The sequence below is a fragment of the Amblyomma americanum genome, chromosome 2, assembly GCF_052857255.1.
Source record: "Amblyomma americanum isolate KBUSLIRL-KWMA chromosome 2, ASM5285725v1, whole genome shotgun sequence".
NCBI lineage: Eukaryota > Metazoa > Arthropoda > Arachnida > Ixodida > Ixodidae > Amblyomma > Amblyomma americanum.
The window spans coordinates 162160242-162177387 of record NC_135498.1 but is presented as its reverse complement, the minus strand read 5'-3'; the positions used below and the strand labels follow the sequence as shown (position 1 = coordinate 162177387).

The 17146-nt window shown below is 48.1% G+C and overlaps 1 protein-coding gene across 1 annotated transcript in view; it reads right to left on the bottom strand.

Annotated features, from left to right (window-relative positions):
* Positions 1-17146, bottom strand: part of LOC144121937 (fatty-acid amide hydrolase 2-A-like) — a 49692-nt gene that overhangs the window by 11981 nt on the left and 20565 nt on the right. Inside the window, exons 3-4 of the mRNA XM_077655392.1 lie at positions 8221-8430; positions 756-875 (exon numbers count right to left, since the gene is read on the bottom strand). Of these exons, the coding sequence (XP_077511518.1) occupies positions 756-875; positions 8221-8430 (330 nt within the window). The remainder of the gene's footprint in view (positions 1-755; positions 876-8220; positions 8431-17146) is intronic.

The window sequence follows — 17146 nt, the reverse complement described above, 5'->3', positions numbered from 1 at the left end:
TAAGCATGCTTGAAAAAATACTCTGTAGAATTAAATCAATACATTTAATTTCGTTCACACAACTGACCCTGACGCAAATGCACCAAATCACCACTGTGTAAAGTCAAAAAGTGCAGGTATTAGACTCGAAATCCCTCCAAAAAGTTATGCAGTTATTTTTATCTTATTCCTCTTAATTATTGACGTCTGCAATGAAGAGCGATAGTTAAAGCTGATAGACGCACTTGAGATTATAATTTACTCTACCGCAGCAGGAACAGAGATTCAAATTAAGCGCAAAAAAAATTACCCCAGTAAGCTCGCACGAAGTCCAAAGCTATGCCGACCTTGCCAGCCTTACCTTTGACGCCTTGGCCGAACTTTTCACTATGCTACATCACAACTCCAACTTTCACACCTGGGCACATAGTGACTTTATCGCGAAAATGCGAGAACTTGGGGTGAAAAAACTAGAAAACCAGGTTGTTTTCATCAAAATAAGCTATGTGTGCAGCAGGTTAGCCATCAATAGAATTAAAGTTTTTTTACATATGAGCAAGCTGGACACGTCATTTGGAGGCACACCTCATGAGCCGCAAAATTATCATATCCGAACACAGAAGTGTTCCTCGAGACTGTGTTTAGAAACAGTACGTCGCTGTAGCTTAGTCATTTTTTAGATTTGCTTAAGAAATTTTCTCATTTTAAATTTCAGGTGCGTTATGCAGCCTTGCCGCCTTCATGTATTCGAAAAGTACGCCGCCAAATCCCAGTACCGGGTGTTGCCATGTGCCCGAAAACACCGCAGTAGGCAGATGGCAAACGAATGCTGCTGCCGATGTCCGTCCCGATGCCAAGTATTGCACCGCCTGCTGAGAGCAGACTCGCCAAGCCGCCTGCACAGAAGTGAAAAGCCAGTAAAGAAACGAGGACACGTAGAGGTGGCTAGCTCTCTGCCTTAATCGCTGCCTTGACTCGCGCCCATTTTGCCAACACATGGGAGTGGAGCGACAGCGAGACAGACAGACAGACCGAACAACTTTATTCAGCAAGTGAGTTCTAGACCCAGCTGGGTCCCTGGGCCACTGCGCGGTCCCGCACTGCATCAAGTAGGTCATGCCGGGACATGACGTCGGCAGCCCGAGTCACCGCAGCAAGCTGCGATGTCGGGTCTGCAGACATGAGCAGGACCTCCCAGTCCTCCCAGCGAGAGAACATTCAAAGAACATAGACGCCTCGTTGGAGCGAAAACGTGCCGTCCGTAGGCGTCGGCACACCTTGGGGGGTTTGTGAAAAAGTAGTCGGCCAACGCTGGTTTACTATGCCACAAAAAGCTTCTTGTCACTTCAAAAACCCTGTTTTCAAAAACGAGAGGTGACCTTCCCCGAAACACCAGGTATATAGAGGCTGCTTCATGGTGTTTCTTTTCTCTCCCACAGGTCACGCCCGCACCTTATCACCTGACGCACTTCAAAACAGACTCATATGTGATCTCGTTACCCTTCTTCACAATGCTACGACACAGACTGACAAAGCGCAACGGAACTAGGACGAGTAGAAGAAACACGAAACACAGGAAGCGCCTGTCCAGTGTTTTGTGTTTCTTCTACTCGTCCTAGTTCCATTGCGCTTTGTCAGTCTGTGTCGTAGCAGTATGAACCAACTAGCCCACGCCAAGGTCCTCTTAGAACTTCTTCACAACATTATTAAAAAGCGTATTTATATCGACGCCTGTTTTTTTTTCGCCAGTTCTTCAGAACGTGTCACTCGCCGTACCATCCCGGTCAACATCGTGCCGTTAATGCCATTTTTAGACTGCTTTAAATTTTAGTTTTTTCTTTCAAAGTCGAATTTTGGAACGACTTGGATGGCACTTTGTCACGTGCCTGTTTTTAACATTTTGCGTTAATTATCTACGTATATATTTTCTTATTGATACTATACTGTTTTCTGTGTAATTTTTTTACTCACATTTGTGATGCACTTTCCTATAATTTAGTTCATGTGAAACATTCTGTACCACTCCTGCAATGTCGCAATTTATGTGATAGCAATGTTTATAAATAAATAAATAAATAATTAAATAGAAAGAGTACATTTGAAAAATAGAATTTTTGGGCTAAAAATATGGCTTTTGCGGCCTACTCATCTCTCGTTTCTAATAACTTTAAAGCTATAAAAGATAGGCAACTGGCTGATATTAGCGATTTCTAGGCGGTCATTAATATTAGCCGTATATAGTTCTTTGAATTACGAAAATGCGATTAACCTCGGCGCAGTGGCTAGAAAAAATTTGAATACATCATGCCAAAATGCATGCGCTTCCTCAGAGCAAGCAGTCAAAGGAACCTTTCCATTGCACATAAGTAGTCAAAAAAGCCATAAGTTATCGAGCCACAGCACCAAGGATAATTGTGTTTTTGAAGTTCTAAAATTTGGTAATTGTTTACTAACGACTCGCGGCAAATCAATAATTCTAACTAGGCGCTAACTCCAGTACTAAAAAGTTTATGGTTAAAATTTAGTTAACCAGCTTAATACATCAAACGATTCACGGTTTTCTGGTGTCTGCCAACGCTGGTAATACTAAACTGAAAATGCCATATATTTGCCTAAAAAGAAAACTGTTTTTGATAATTACTTAAAGCCTTCTCTGAAACACCCTGGATATAGACATATATGGTAATTAAGTATAGGATCTAATGGGCCAGTCTAATAAGGTAAGTACGCGTTACGACGAACGCGACTGCTCGTTTTTAAGGTTTGTTTTGTAATCAGTTTCAAGAATGGTAATCCCTTCGTCAGAGCAGGTTTACAATGAATAAGTTTTGTGGATATAAGGACACAAAGTGAGCGAGGAGGTATGATCTCTGGCAGCAAGTTTCTTTCGAGAGGAGAGAGGGAGGCGGGAGCTTTGATTTATGGCTATTAGTACATGCTTTAAAGAGGGTTGGATTACCTTAGGGCCCATCCTTGGCTCGGCAAGGATCTCAAGGCTCCGAGATAATCAGATAAAGACTTCAGCCTTCTTAGCAGGGACGTAGCCAAAAGGGAGGGGGGGGGGCTTATGGGTTTCAGCCCTCTCCCCCCCCACAAAAATTTTCGAACTGTCACGCACCGCAGACCAAAACAACCACCGGCGCCGGAAGTCATTGTGGATTTTGTCACCTACAGTGTCTTTCAGACTAGAAAAGACATTTTGGCTCGAACATTGCTAACTCGGGTTTGATTTCGTGACAACGCCCATGCACCTGCAGTCATGTAAAGCAAGGGGCCCATCCTACCACAAACTTTCAAGGGCATATCGATGACTTGCTGCTGCGACTAAAATTTCGGTGCCATTACTCGCAATGCATGGCCGGTGATAGCAGCTGCATTGGAACGAAAGATAGAGTCATTGAGATTTCTCCCTGCCCGTTCCTATGTACAAAAGTGTAAAGGTTCTTGAGCGACAAACATTCATTAAAATATCTGCCCTCTACTTGCTAATTTCATGGCCCTTACGTTTTCATATCAACGATATGAACTGCATATAGTTCTAGACTTCGTGTGATATTTTCTTTACATATTAAATACGAAAAACATGGAAGCATTAGTATCAGTTATGATTCCACCGACGGAACGTTAAGGGGATAGTTGGTATTGCATGATTACAAGACATATAACTGAGCAGGAAACAAGACACAGAAGAGAAGCAAACATGACGAGGTCGTTCTGTTTGCTTCTCTCCTGTGTCTTCTCCCCTGCTCAGTATTATGTTTCGTAATCATGTGTGCCACAATTTCTAAGACATACGAATTTCACTTTTCTAGACAGTGCGTAGCACACACAATGCCATTGTCAATGGCAACAGCAATGCAATTATTATTGTTGCGTTTGTTACCGCCCTCCACCCCAGAGTAAAATTTCTGGCTACGGCACTGCTTCTCAGAAATGAGGTAAGTGCTGAGATGTACCTAAGAAGCTAGCGAAGCAGTGTGGTCAGAATTTAGAGTTTCTTGCAGATAACTATCTTGCAAAGCTCAAATCACAAGACATGTTAACAATTGCATTGTTACAAAAGATGGGCATTGGGTGAAAAGGATTGCTTTATACAAAATTTATTAACGTAAGTTTTCCTTAGTTTTTCGATTCTTAAGCATCAGAATTGTTTATATGGCTTACTGTGAACTCGTCACCACATCTTTCGCAAAAAGGTTTGGCTTGTTTCGTCAGTAAGAAGGTATGTGTTATGTGTGTGTGTGTCCTAAGCGAAAAAGACACAAGATTACCTCAATGAAACGTTCCTAGTTTCTGCACTGCTTGTATTATCCTAAGGGGGCTTTACGATGTGTAGTTTGTCGTGTATTGTATTACTCCACTCTTTCCTTGAATTTACTAAGTGTCAACTTAATGCAGTACTTACGCGTCATGTTCACATTCTTGACTTCTCCACTGCTGGCTCGTTCAGCACGAGTGGCTCTCTCGTTACCAGTATGCCGACGTGGCTCGAGATCCACCAGAATCTTTTCCTATGTCCTTGTGTTGTGTCTTTTTGTTTGGTGTGTATGACTGATCCTGCTCTGTGCTCAACTGCATTTCTTGACGTTAGCACAGTGAATAATAATAATAATGATAATAATTATTATTATTTCTGCGGGATGATGTAGGAGATTGTGGGTAAAAGCTGCTCGTAAACGGCAGCTTCATAAAGGCCAACAGCCTCCCTCTGCAGGGTAACAACATCAAAGCAAGAACACGCACAAATAATTATATAGTCTCTTCGCTATTTCTCAGAGCCAAAAATAAGGGGGTCAAAAAATGAAATTGAAAGAAATTAAATAGAACAACAATCAATACAATAAAACAGAAGGTACAAAGCAGTACAATAAACATAGGATTTAATATAGATATTATAGGATTACAGGTGCAGTTTTTAAGAATAAATGCAGTGAAGCTGTCGTAATTTATGTTTAGATATTTTAAGCAGGTAAGTCCTGGAATTTTTAAACCGGTTTAATAGTGTTGGAAGTGTTAAGGATAATTTTTCTATTGCGTAGTTAGATCTATTAGTTTGTAAGCTGAGAGAATCAGTGTAGATTATGTTGTTTTCGATGTTCTTATTCACGATTCTGCGCAACACCTTACACACTGCATAGCATTTAGTAGTAAATATTGATGGAGAAATTGAATGTATTATTTTTAATTTCCCCTGTACTACAGCACTTACGACGTGCGCTGCTGTTTTAGAAGCATCCAAGTAAAATTTTATGTAATTTTCCTTTCAGAGCGAGGTATTCTTGTAGTAAGGTTAATGTGGTGTATGTTTTTTGCAAAAATGTGTTAGTGTGAAGTCACAAGCGGCGGGAAGGCTGCACCATGATTGCAATAGATCATGTTTTTGGGCAATTTCGGTTAAGGTATGTAGTATTCCTATTTCATGACATGTAACTTCAAAGCGCTATAAAAATGGTCTGATTGATTGACGTTGAATATTGAACAATACTCTGGATGTGCACTTAGTATCTGTGGGTAACAAAGGCGTTTTCGTAAGTCTTATTTTTAGCACGTATGCACACGTAAGCATAGCTCTTCTGTTTGCGAGGAGTGTTTTATTTCTTTCTACATAAAGGCTATTTACGGGGGATTTTCTGCATGCGCCATTTGAGAGAGGCAGACCTAGGTTTTGTACAGGATCAAGTTTTGTGATATGATGGCCCCGCAGACCTATACACAATGCATCAATATTATTAAGAAGAGGGTATATGAAGCGCTAAATCGGTAAAAGGCGCATCCTATAGGATCACTGGTGTTTTCTTGTGAGCACTTTGAGTATATTGAGGAATTGAGAAGCTTGCTTTTTGATGCCATTTACAACTGGTGGGAACGTGAGTTTTTCGTCATATTTTAAGCCTAATAATTTGTTTTTCTTTTATAAGAAGTATAATTGTATTTAAATGCGGGGTGCAATCAATCTGCAAGTCGGTTTTGATCGAGAACAAAACAGCACCTGTTTTCTGTGGGCAAAACTTAAATCATTTTTTGTCTGCCCAAATCGCTGGTTCGTTCAATGTGAGTTATATCTGTCTCACATTTTGATAAGCTGGACGATAGGCATGCTGTTAAAAGGTGATTAACATATTGAGAATGCATAATGGACTCCTGAATTGGATATAGAATTAATTTCACGACAGCGTAAAACTTATACTGCACCCCAGTGCTTTCCTTTTTTCATAACGAAGCTTCTCGAGAGAGTTGAACCAAGGCTTACTGAAATAAACGGCGAGATAAAAAATCTTACAAGAAGTTCAGCATCCTACCGCAGATTATTAGGCATGCTAGGCCGCATAGGATCCTGAACCCCACGCGGTGTCGTAGGCTTCTTTCCTGATCAAAAAAGACCGGAAGGCAGTGTTGTCTGTGTCTAATTTCTTTTCTGACTGTAATGTCAAGGCAGACATGATGGTTAATTCTTGAAGAGCATTTATAAACACAAACTGCTGGATGTCAAGATATTCACGAGATGCAAGAAAGAACATGAATAGAAGGGGCGATTACTTCAAAATTTGCGCAGAGTAGTGCTGCTGCTTCACAGTTATCAGAAGTATTCTCTTTTTAGGCGCGTTTTGCCCAAGGTTCGCTGCCACGGCAACTTTGCAACCCATGACCGTTGCGTTGGCGTTTGAAACACCTCCGTGGATTTGGAATGTAATGTTGAACATTTATTTACAGGTGATATGCATCTATAGACTGGGGAGTATGCTCAAGTTGAAAGTTAGGGCTAGATGTTTTGTTACCATTTCTTTGTGTTCCTTCATTATTTTGATGCGATGTACATTTATGACATTTTGCTCCACAAGACCTTCCAGTATCTCGTCCTCATCGAGATGGATGAATCTGTTTCACAAACAACACTGCAGACGGTGTTTAGGCATCGGTGTGCACTGATTGCCCGAGAGATGTCCTAAATGAACACTAGGTAAGAAAGTGTGGAGTACTGGACAGTGTCTTTGAGCTCTATTGGTAGGTCTGCACTGGTCATTATTGTTAGTTACATGCCTGAACCCAAGATATCAGTGAGACATTTGGAAGCTGAGAAAGGGAACATAGTTTTTTGCGGCTTTGTTTCTTCACTATGAAGAGCACAGTACACTAAGAATTTTTTTTTCGCTTTCTGGAAACACTCCACTGTGAGATTGGTCCGTCCTCTTTTCCGCGGAGGGCGATTGTTTTGTGATAAAATCCCAGCCTTAAAATACATGCACTGTTCGGCCATGGTGCGAGCCACCCGCCTGGAACCCAGCGAGTGGGCAGGACAGAATATTGCAAGCAAGGTATGGCCATTTCAGCTGTACACCCTAGATATAAAACAATATGCCTTAACGCAGGGTAGTTAGCCACACAAGGTTAGCCCAAGTCGTAAGAAAAAGAGGAAAAGCCAATAAAAGAAGACGAGACAGTAGTGTTTTGCGAAGAAAAATATAGGAAAGGGAAAGATGAAGGGGAGGACACGAAAAGGCGAGTGCCCACTTCCCCTGGTCTAATCAGCCCTGAAGTGCGGTCTGCAGGAAGCTTGGGCCACTGTACCCTCTTGCCTTCACCGAGGGATCTCAGAGGCCCATACACTCGGCATCTGTTCAGCCGCCATGATCTGGTGTTCACTGGGCACGGCGCTTCCACGTACTGTTAAGAGTAGGTTCTTGAGTCCATGGTGGCGCACTGCTCATCAAAAGCTCCCTGAGGGGAAACCGTGGTGTCGCAACTCATCACCTGCATGTTGTAGATGCCCTTACTGGTGTTAGAGACAATGTTTTCGTGACAGCGAGCATCAGGTTTAATTGCAACGCCGTGTAAACTGCCAGCCCGGAGCCACGGTGTAAAATATATACGTGAGGAAAGATCACGGAATTGCACCAGCGGCCAGGTAAATTACCAATTACGCAGCTTCAAGTGGACCTGTCATCACAGCGTCATGGATCAGCCCGCCTGGGGAACATCAGCGACATGAATTATCGCGTTACCATGGAAACCGGGCGTTGTCGCGCATCGTTTGTTTTTGCCCGCCGGCCACCGTTCAGCGCAACATCCCCGGAACGCACGGCAAGCGTTTTTATTTTTTTAATGTTGGACAAACATCAGATGCGTATTACCGGACGCGAATTGGTGGCTACGCATTTTGATATTCAGCCCCAACTTAAAGGAGCGTTATTTTGCGCGCGAAAATGCGCTGTGTTCGACACGCTTGAGGACATGGCGCCATACCGGAGCTGCCTCCAGCTGTCCGCCGTGTGTCGTATGGATTGTTGGTGCGTCCGTGCAGCTGATTGAACGACTCGGTCCAGAGACACAGCTCGGGTGTGTTGGTCGTCACCACCGGGATGGCGCCTGCTTCACGCACCATGCGCACGGTGTCGGCGTCGCGGTCAGCGCGCTCACCACGCCACGCCGGTAATCCTGCGTCCGTCACCAGCCCTGCACAGAACCCGGTCGATGGGAATATCAGCTTGTATGGTTCGCACTTTCCCGTTGCTGCATAGAGGCAATCAAATATATAGAGAAAATGAGCCCGTCAAACATGGGCAACACTGCATTTTTCTCTTGTGCCGATTTCCATGTGCAATTATAAAATCGCAAGCAAGAACTTGGCAGATATTGAAACCCTGAGATTTCTGGAGTTTCTACGAAAAAAGACTTGCGGCGCTGACGCCTTGTGAAAAAGCGCTAACAACCATTCTTTAAAGAAGAAAACGGCATTGCTGTTGATTCACAAGAAATGAACAAGGCCCTGTCAAGGTTCGCGATGTCACTGCGGACGTAGAGGGAGGTAATGAGCGTTTCACGCCGATATGCATGGACATAAAAAAGGATAATGACACGAACGGAAACGTTAACTGATCCGATACTAATAGAGTATTATTCTGCATTGGCAACTTGTGTCAGAAAATGTGCTACTTCACCGGGCCTGGGCTTCAAGTTGCGGGCCGAGGACGGGCTCGGGTTTATGCATAGAGGAGGTGTGTGCGACTATTGATTAATTATGGCTGAGGTAGCTACACTTCACGCATTATGGCAGGACATGTATTAAAAGTGCCGTAGCGTTTGGAGAGAAAAAAACTACAAGTGCTTAACTTAATTTTGGCGCCGGTTAGTGTTGCATTTCGATCGCGCAAAGAAAGTTACAAATAATGCAGAATTTTTCGACTGTTGCCTGCAACACCTCTTAAAGGAACGAATGTCGGCTGGAAATCTTTCTGGTGCTTTAATCATTTACCACTACAACTGATTGTTTCTGGACACGGAATGAAAGAAAGGCTCTTTGTGCAACTGCCATTTCCCGAAGCGCGATTTCGAGCACTAGATTGTTCAATGGGAGCTTGACGTGCTGCAAATATGTTTACACGGACACCTCTGTTTTAATTGAAGTATACTTTGGAAGAATTAATTTCGTGTTTACACAAGTACAAGTGCACAAGATTAAATACATTGCCAACATGGAAATGCCATTTCCCGAAACGAGATTTCGAGCTCTAGTATCTTCTACGGCAGCGAAAAGTGTGCTTCAAATTAAAAGGGCTGCCCGTTAAAATTCAAGTATACTTCAAATTGATTACATGTCTGCAGAACACTTTTAATACACTGACAAGATGTCAAAATCGCGTAAATATTTTTTCACGTATTTTAAACCTGCACGAAGTCTGCTTGAAGTGGCGCATTTTTGACAAATTTTAAGAATATATTTGGAAGACGATGAAAAAAGTTTAGGAACGTATTTTCTGCATACCTTTAGTGCATTTAAGAACACTGAATAGGTTTAAAATACAATATAAATATTCCGCCGTATATTCGAAACGTACTAGTTCTGGATAAGGGTGGAAACAACTTTTATTATATAAAAAAAAATCTTCAGGGTGGTCCCCTACTGGTCCAGGTGTCTACGGGCTTGTGCTTCACATAAAGCCAAATCCACCAGTCATTTCTGGCTGGCGGGCATAGTGTTACGCAAAGCAGCCTCCCAGGAAGAATGATTGGGATTGGGGATGGGGGTACTGCCTGTGGAGAAGGACATTCGTAAAGGTAGTGGAAAAGTGGATTTGTGCAAGCCATAGGCGTTACAATGACGGGGGAACCTCAGATGAAAGCATTAGAGAAGTTTAAGGTGAAATAAAGCAGCCCGTTTATAACTGTCACCGTGTGGCTTTGGATGAGAGCGACGAAGTACTATGGGGTGGTGGCAATGTCATGCGGCTGAGTTTGAAGAATGTGGTGATTTGATGGCATGTAGAAAGGACCGATGTGGCCTCTTGCGCGGGGTTGGGGGCCTGATCGTCCGGGGTCTGGGAGGAGAGTTCTCGGGCCAGCGCATGAAGGCGCTCATTACCGGCAACCGTGGCATGCCCAGGGATCCACGACAAAGTAACCGTTAAGTCGAGAGAGGTGGCTGTGGCAAGAAATGGTGTGTGGCCGGCGTCGCCGCGCCCTTTAGGTAGTGACGGTATGCGGCCTAGGAATATGTGCATGTTTCGGTTATGTTTTTGTCAATGGTGGTGTGGGCCAGCGCAAGTGCGATGGCGGCTCATTCCGCCTCTGCAGGCGAATTAGTTTGGATAGTGGCGGCGGCCCCCGCTGTGCCGTCTTCATAGGTTGCGACTTCCGTGAAGAATCCTACCTTACAATTATCTGCCGCGTTCACATAAAGGATAGCGGAGCGCTTGCTGTATGTTTTGTGAAATAGCTCGCTCGAGCGTGAAGCCTACCCTGAAGAAGGCTAGCGCTCACATTGCGCAGTAGGGGCTTGCGGTCTATGTGATCCTGCGAGCGCAGAGAAGTTATGTAAGGTGTAGGACTTACTGGGGTGCGAATAGGCGGATTGAGACGGAGCTGATGCAGTAGCCGTTGTCCTGCTTCCGTGCGACTCAGGCGGACTAGCTGGTTGGAGCGTTGAACCTCTATTAATTCGATCACGGTGTTGTGGTTACCAGTGGCCAGGAGACGCAGGGCGGAGGTGACAGCCGTGCGTATTAGGATTTCTGCCTTTTGTGTTTGGCGCTGAGTGAGTAAGTGGTATGGGAGCTGGTATGTAATGCGGCTAATCGTTAATGTATTGGTCATATTGACGGTCTCGCGTTCAGACAGCCCATGATTTCGTGCTGCGACGTGCTTGTTCAGTGCAGCGACATGCTTGGTCTTTCTTTACAAGAGCTGAAGGGTGCGGTTGCATTGAGTGTGTTGTTATTAAGAAGACCGAGAATCTTCACCTGAGACACAATAGGCACTGGATTCCCGTCCATGTGCAGTTCAAAAGGGGGGTCACTGGGGAGGGGTTTCAGCTGCAAGAGCTCCGATTTCGTTGGAGAGCAACGGAGGCCTGTGTTTGCTAAATGGGAGATGGTGATGTCTGTGGCAGATTGCAGGATATCCTTGGCTGTTACAAGGAATCCTCCTTTGTCCAGAGGGGCATATCATGTGCGTATAGGGCTATGTGGAGTCCTGGGATAGCAGCATGGGCCTTTGCCAGTGGCGCTAGGCCAATGTTAAAAAGTAACGGTGACAGTACCGCCCTTCGTGGGGTTCCCCGGTTAGGCAGAGGGAATGACTGGAGCCGATATCCCCAAGTTGGAGTTCTACCTTGCGTCCCTGAAGGAAGGCCCGAATCCGAACTGAACGTTGGAGAGAAAGCCTGTTTTTCCAGGAACGGCTGCAAGCGATTGATAATGACATACTCGAAAAGCTTGCCGACATAGCTCGGTAATGAGATCGGGCGCAAATTTTGAAGGGTGAGGGGTTGGCCAGTTTGGGTATAAATCGCATGCTGCTTACTTGCTACTTCGGCTGCTAGCATGCTTCACCACTCTCCACAGAGTCACCTTGTTCGAACCGTGATCGCTACAGACTTAACAAAAGCATACGATAACATCCTTCACTCTACCATTATTGACTCCCTTCAAACACTTGGTCTCCCTCAACAGTTTCCCCTCTAGATTCACGCTTTTTTAAGAAATCGAACCTTCAGTGTACGTGTCCGAGGAATGCCTTTTCATAACTCTACTTCCAATGGAAGAGTGCCCCAGGGCTCCGTTCTCGCCCCCACACTATTTAATTCGGCTTTCATTCCTCTTGTTCGAGCCTAGAGACCATCCCTTCTGTACAGGTGCTTGTGCACGCCGATGATATAACATTGTTGTGTTGTCCCACAGATGCGTCTATCCACTAGTTAGTCCTGCAGCACGCGCTGAATATCTTGACATCTCGCCTCCCACCTCTCGGTCTAACATTCTCATCTACTAAATCATGTTTCATCCGAATTGAAAAGAAAACAGGCTTAGGGAAAGCTCCCCCTTGAACTTGTTCTTAAAATAGTTCTCCGATTGCTCAGGTGGAAACAATTCGCATTCTTGGCCTTCTGCTTAATACATGTTGGACTGGGAGCCCGTAGCTGTCAGCTACTCGTAAATCGGCTCACGCTACTCTAGGCCTGATGCGCAGCATATCAATGAGCTCTGGTGGCGCGCAAGCTTATAAGGCCCACCAGCTTGTGCGCTCTATCCTTCAGTCACGGGTAACATAACAGGCACAATATCAACGTCTCACCCGCAGACAGTGGGACTCCATTGAAGCTATCAATCATGAGGCTATGCGCGCCATAGCATATCTGCCCCGTGTGGCACCCATACCCGTGCTTCAGGAGTTTGCCCAAGATAGTACAATCAGTGAACTCATTGACCAACGGGTGGCAAACAGAGCTCGCAAACAGTCTGCAATTTAATCGCTTAAAGACACTCCCTCTGTGGTCATACTGCCACCTCACAGACAATGGCCTCACTGTTGCCCCGTCGGTATCAGCCGCGTCTCGGCCTGAAGGGTGGATATTGTACACGGATGCATCACATACTGCATAGGGGTATGTTACTTCTGTATATAGTCCTTCCCATCCGCACCTCTACTTTCTCGCGACATGCACCGCGGATTCGTGCATCCCCTGGCATAAGAATTTCAAGCCATTTGCAACGCCATTGGTTCCTTTCCGCTCGTCTTATCATTCAATACAGTTCATCTTTACACCGACTCCCTCGCCACCCTTAAACCGCTTAAGGCTGTTCGACGCACATTCCAGGTTACACAATCAATTCATCTGCTCTGTGAAAAAGTACCCCTGTCCTGTGCGCATACAGTGGATTCGCGAACATGTTCACGGTCCAGATAGCACTCAAGCCGATGCAATGACTTACCTTGACACATCAGACCAGCCGCCACCTTTCCCTCTTCCCCCAGATCCGTACCTGCCCCACGTTTCCATTCCCAAGTTCTGTGCCAGCGAACGCGCGCTCTAATTGCTCCGTGTTCTCTCCCTTTCTTCCGCTGTCTCATACAGGAGGAGGAGGTATCTGTGTGCCGGATTAGGGCGGGGGCAGCTCTAACCCCATCGTCCGTCATCGGTGGCGTGAAAAAGATCTGCTAGCAACTGACAAGTGTCCTCACTGTGGTGCTGCATGGACATTTGTGATATACGGAAATTGTGTGCGTGTCCAGTGTCAGCATGCTGCTGACGAACATATTGCTCGCACAACCGACAGGATTTCAGTCAGACGTAATTCTGAAGACGCAACAGCCCCACCGCAAACCTCGTCGACGGAGTCCGACTCTACGATCGTCTACTCGCCGATCTCCTCAGTAGACCGCAACATCCTTGGCACCGCTACGAAGAAACAGCTTGTGGACGAACAGAAACCCCGAGAACTTCCGTGCTCCAGAAGCAAGGACGAACTGAACTCGCGAATCCTCGAAGAGAACATTCGTCAACGAGCCTCCGACGAGCTGGACATGCGAACGACAAGCCAGGCTGCCAACGACGACGAGAGGCAGGCGTACCTGGAGGCGCTGTCCACAATCAAGAAGCTCTGTGCCGAGGTAGAGATCGTCCGGGCGCAGCTCGCTCAGGCTACCACGGCCATCGTACCTGGAGTGCACGGCAACGTCAGACCAGTTGTCCCAACGCCGACGGAAAACGTCACTAATTCCGGACGAAGCCTAACACAATTTGCAGTTACTGCTGACGGCACGAGAGCTGGAACGGCGGAAAGATTGCGAACGGCAAGTGACAGTCACGCACGCTACGACAAGGGGCTGAACGGGAGTGCCCATATACCTGCGCCTTGCGCTGCCAGTGACGGGACACCGCGCATGACAGCAATTCTTGCAATGACCGCCACCACGCAAGCGCAGCTACCCACTTCGTTGACGAGGATTCCCGCAGCCACGGAAACGGTGCAGCAGCCGGTGTCGCCGCAAGCTGGCCACGAACCGGGCTCCCAACGACACGACGGACCCCGCACCCCTTCCACGCACTCAACGGTGCAGCAGCCGGTGTCGCCGCAAGCGGACTACGAACCGGGCTCCCAACGACACGACGGACCCCGCGCCCCTTCCACGCACTCAACGGTGCAGCAGCCGGTGTCGCCGCAAGCGGCCTACGAACCGGGCTCCCAACGATACGACGGACACCGCGCCCCTTCCACGCACTCAATGGTGCAGCAGCCGGTGTCGCCGCAAGCGGCCTACGAACCGGGCTCCCAACGACACGACAGACCCCGCGCCCCTTCCACGCACTCAACGGTGCAGCAGCCGGTGTCGCCGCAAGCGGGCCACGAACCGGGCTCCCAACGACACGTCGGACACCGCGCCCCTGCCACGCACACAATGGTGCAGCAGCCGGTGTCGCCGCAAGCGGGCTCCCAACGACACGTCGGACCCCGCGCCCCTGCCACGCACACTACGGTGCAGCAGCCGGTGTCGCCGCAAGCGGGCCACGAAGCGGGCTCCCAACGACACGACGGACCCCGCGCCCCTGCCACGCACTCAACGGCGCAGCAGCCGGTGTCGCCGCAAGCGGGCCACGAACCGGGCTCCCAATGACACGACGGACCCCGCGCCCCTGCCACGCACTCAACGATGCAGCAGCCGGTGTCGCCGCAAGCGGACCACGAACCGGGCTCCCAACGACACGTCGGACCCCGCGCCCCTGCCACGCACTCAAAGATGCAGCAGCTGGTGTCGCCGCAAGCGGGCCACGAACCGGGCTCCCAACGACACGTCGGACCCCGCGCCCCTGCCACGCACTCAACAATTCAGCAGCCGGTGTCGCCGCAAGCGGGCCACGAACCGGGCTCCCAACGACATGACAGAACCCGCGCCCCTGCCAACGGCACAACGGTGCAGCAGCCGGTGTCGCTGCAAGCTCGCCACGAACCGGGCTCCCAACGACACGACGGACCACGCGGCCCTGCCAAGGCCACAATGGTGCAGAAGCCACTGCCAACGCAATCTATAAGGCCAATGTCGCGACGAAAGCCCGGTTTGATGCGGCACAATCCAGAGAGCCCGACAGTTCGGAGTGAGAAACGTCCCAACAGAGCCAATCGTCGCGATCTGCACATACCATATCGGCTCCCCAGTGGAAGCGACGACACATTTGTATGAGCAAGCAGAAAGGTACAAGCCCGACGGCCCGAACCAAGAAATGTAACGAACGAGACAAACACGGCAGCCTGCTCAAATCGTATCGTCTCCCCAGATGGAAAAGAAAGACGCATTCGTATCAGCAACCATCACGGTACAAGCATGACTCCACGGACCGAAAAACGTAATGAACGAGACAAACACGACAGTCCGTACAAGCCGCATCGTCTTCCTAGATGGAAGCGAAGGCGTATTCGAACGAGCGGGAGGCAGGCCACAAGGTACGTGGCCAAGAACGCCGAACGCGCCGGAGGAAAGCAGACCCGGACGAGAGCGCACCGTGTCAGCATTCTCATTACTGGCAAGCCACGCAGACCCAAAACGCCGACAGAGGGCATTTAACGCTCCTGCGCAGCAATCACGAGGCGCCCCGCATCCGACTCTCTCCGCGGTTCACGCCGTCACCGCAGGGCTGAACCACGCATGGGGGGCTGTCTTCGAGCCAGACTGACTGGGACTCGGCTGCACATTCTTTCCGAAGCCTGTCAAAACACAGACAACGAGGCCCAGGACATTCGACGCCGTGCCACGTAAACTGCGCGTTCACGAGGCGGCCCGCGCATGCTTTGGGACTCTAAAGCAAAACTCCTTAAGCCTCGGCGTCATGCGGGCAAGGAGGGGGAGCTTCCGAGGAGAACGTGAGCCGCCGAAAGGCGGCTGCAGAGAACACCAAGCTACTAAGCTTCGGGAGAGCCAAACGAGAGACGCCGATAGAACCAGATGCGTCTGCACGGTCCTCCGACGCTCTGCAGATCATCTGAACCTCCTTAAATTTTAACGATCAAGTTTGCTTTAATTGTGTATCCGACTAAGCTCTAATATACCAGTTTGCTTATAATGAATCCGGCAGCTTCATCTGCTTACACCAATGACGGCTCGTGTTACAAAACAGCTCCTCAGGGAGGCGGCCCTCCGGTGAAACCGCGAATTTGAATATGTGAAATGGACTATGAACAATAATTTCAAGGGCTACCCCAACGACTACATCACAGAAACTGGTCCTCACTAGTTACGTTCCGAAGCCTCTTACCAGCTTTCACCCGCCGTGCTCGTCCCAGGAGGCGACGGTCTGCTGAGCTTCAGCCCTTCGAAAAGGTCCTCCCCTCACCCGCCGTGCTCGAACTCGCTGACCGCCGGTCTGCTGGGGTGTGCCTGCCGGGCACTTTGGAAGACTGCTAGGATGCTCGACCCTCGCTTTTCACTCTTTTATTACATCTCGATCTCTCTTCCAAAGTCCCCAAAACAAGAGATTAAATAGCCTCGCCATGCAAAAACATTCAGTTTCACCAATCAGGCGTAAGGTTCATGTCTCTGGGCGGAACCAACCGTTTCTTCACGGTCTCGCCTCGCACCAGTCACTATTCCCCTCGCGCTCTCTCGTGGTCGTCATGCATTATGTAGCGTCCAGAGTCCGCGGCTTGCATCACGTGCCCCAGTGCCAGACGCGGAGTCTTTCATCCCAAGGAGCGCGTTTGATATTATACGCCGCTCATCTCACGTGGAGTCCTGCCGCCGTGTTGAGAGCACTTGCCGCCGCGCGGAGAACGCTGCGTTGCCTTTCTCCCGGGCTACATGCTTTGCGTTGTAGAGCGTAAACAGCCGCTGAGAGATGCACTTGATCCACTTGAGCCATGTGTGCCGACACCGTAGACACTCCAAGGTTCCTGGGAAGCGC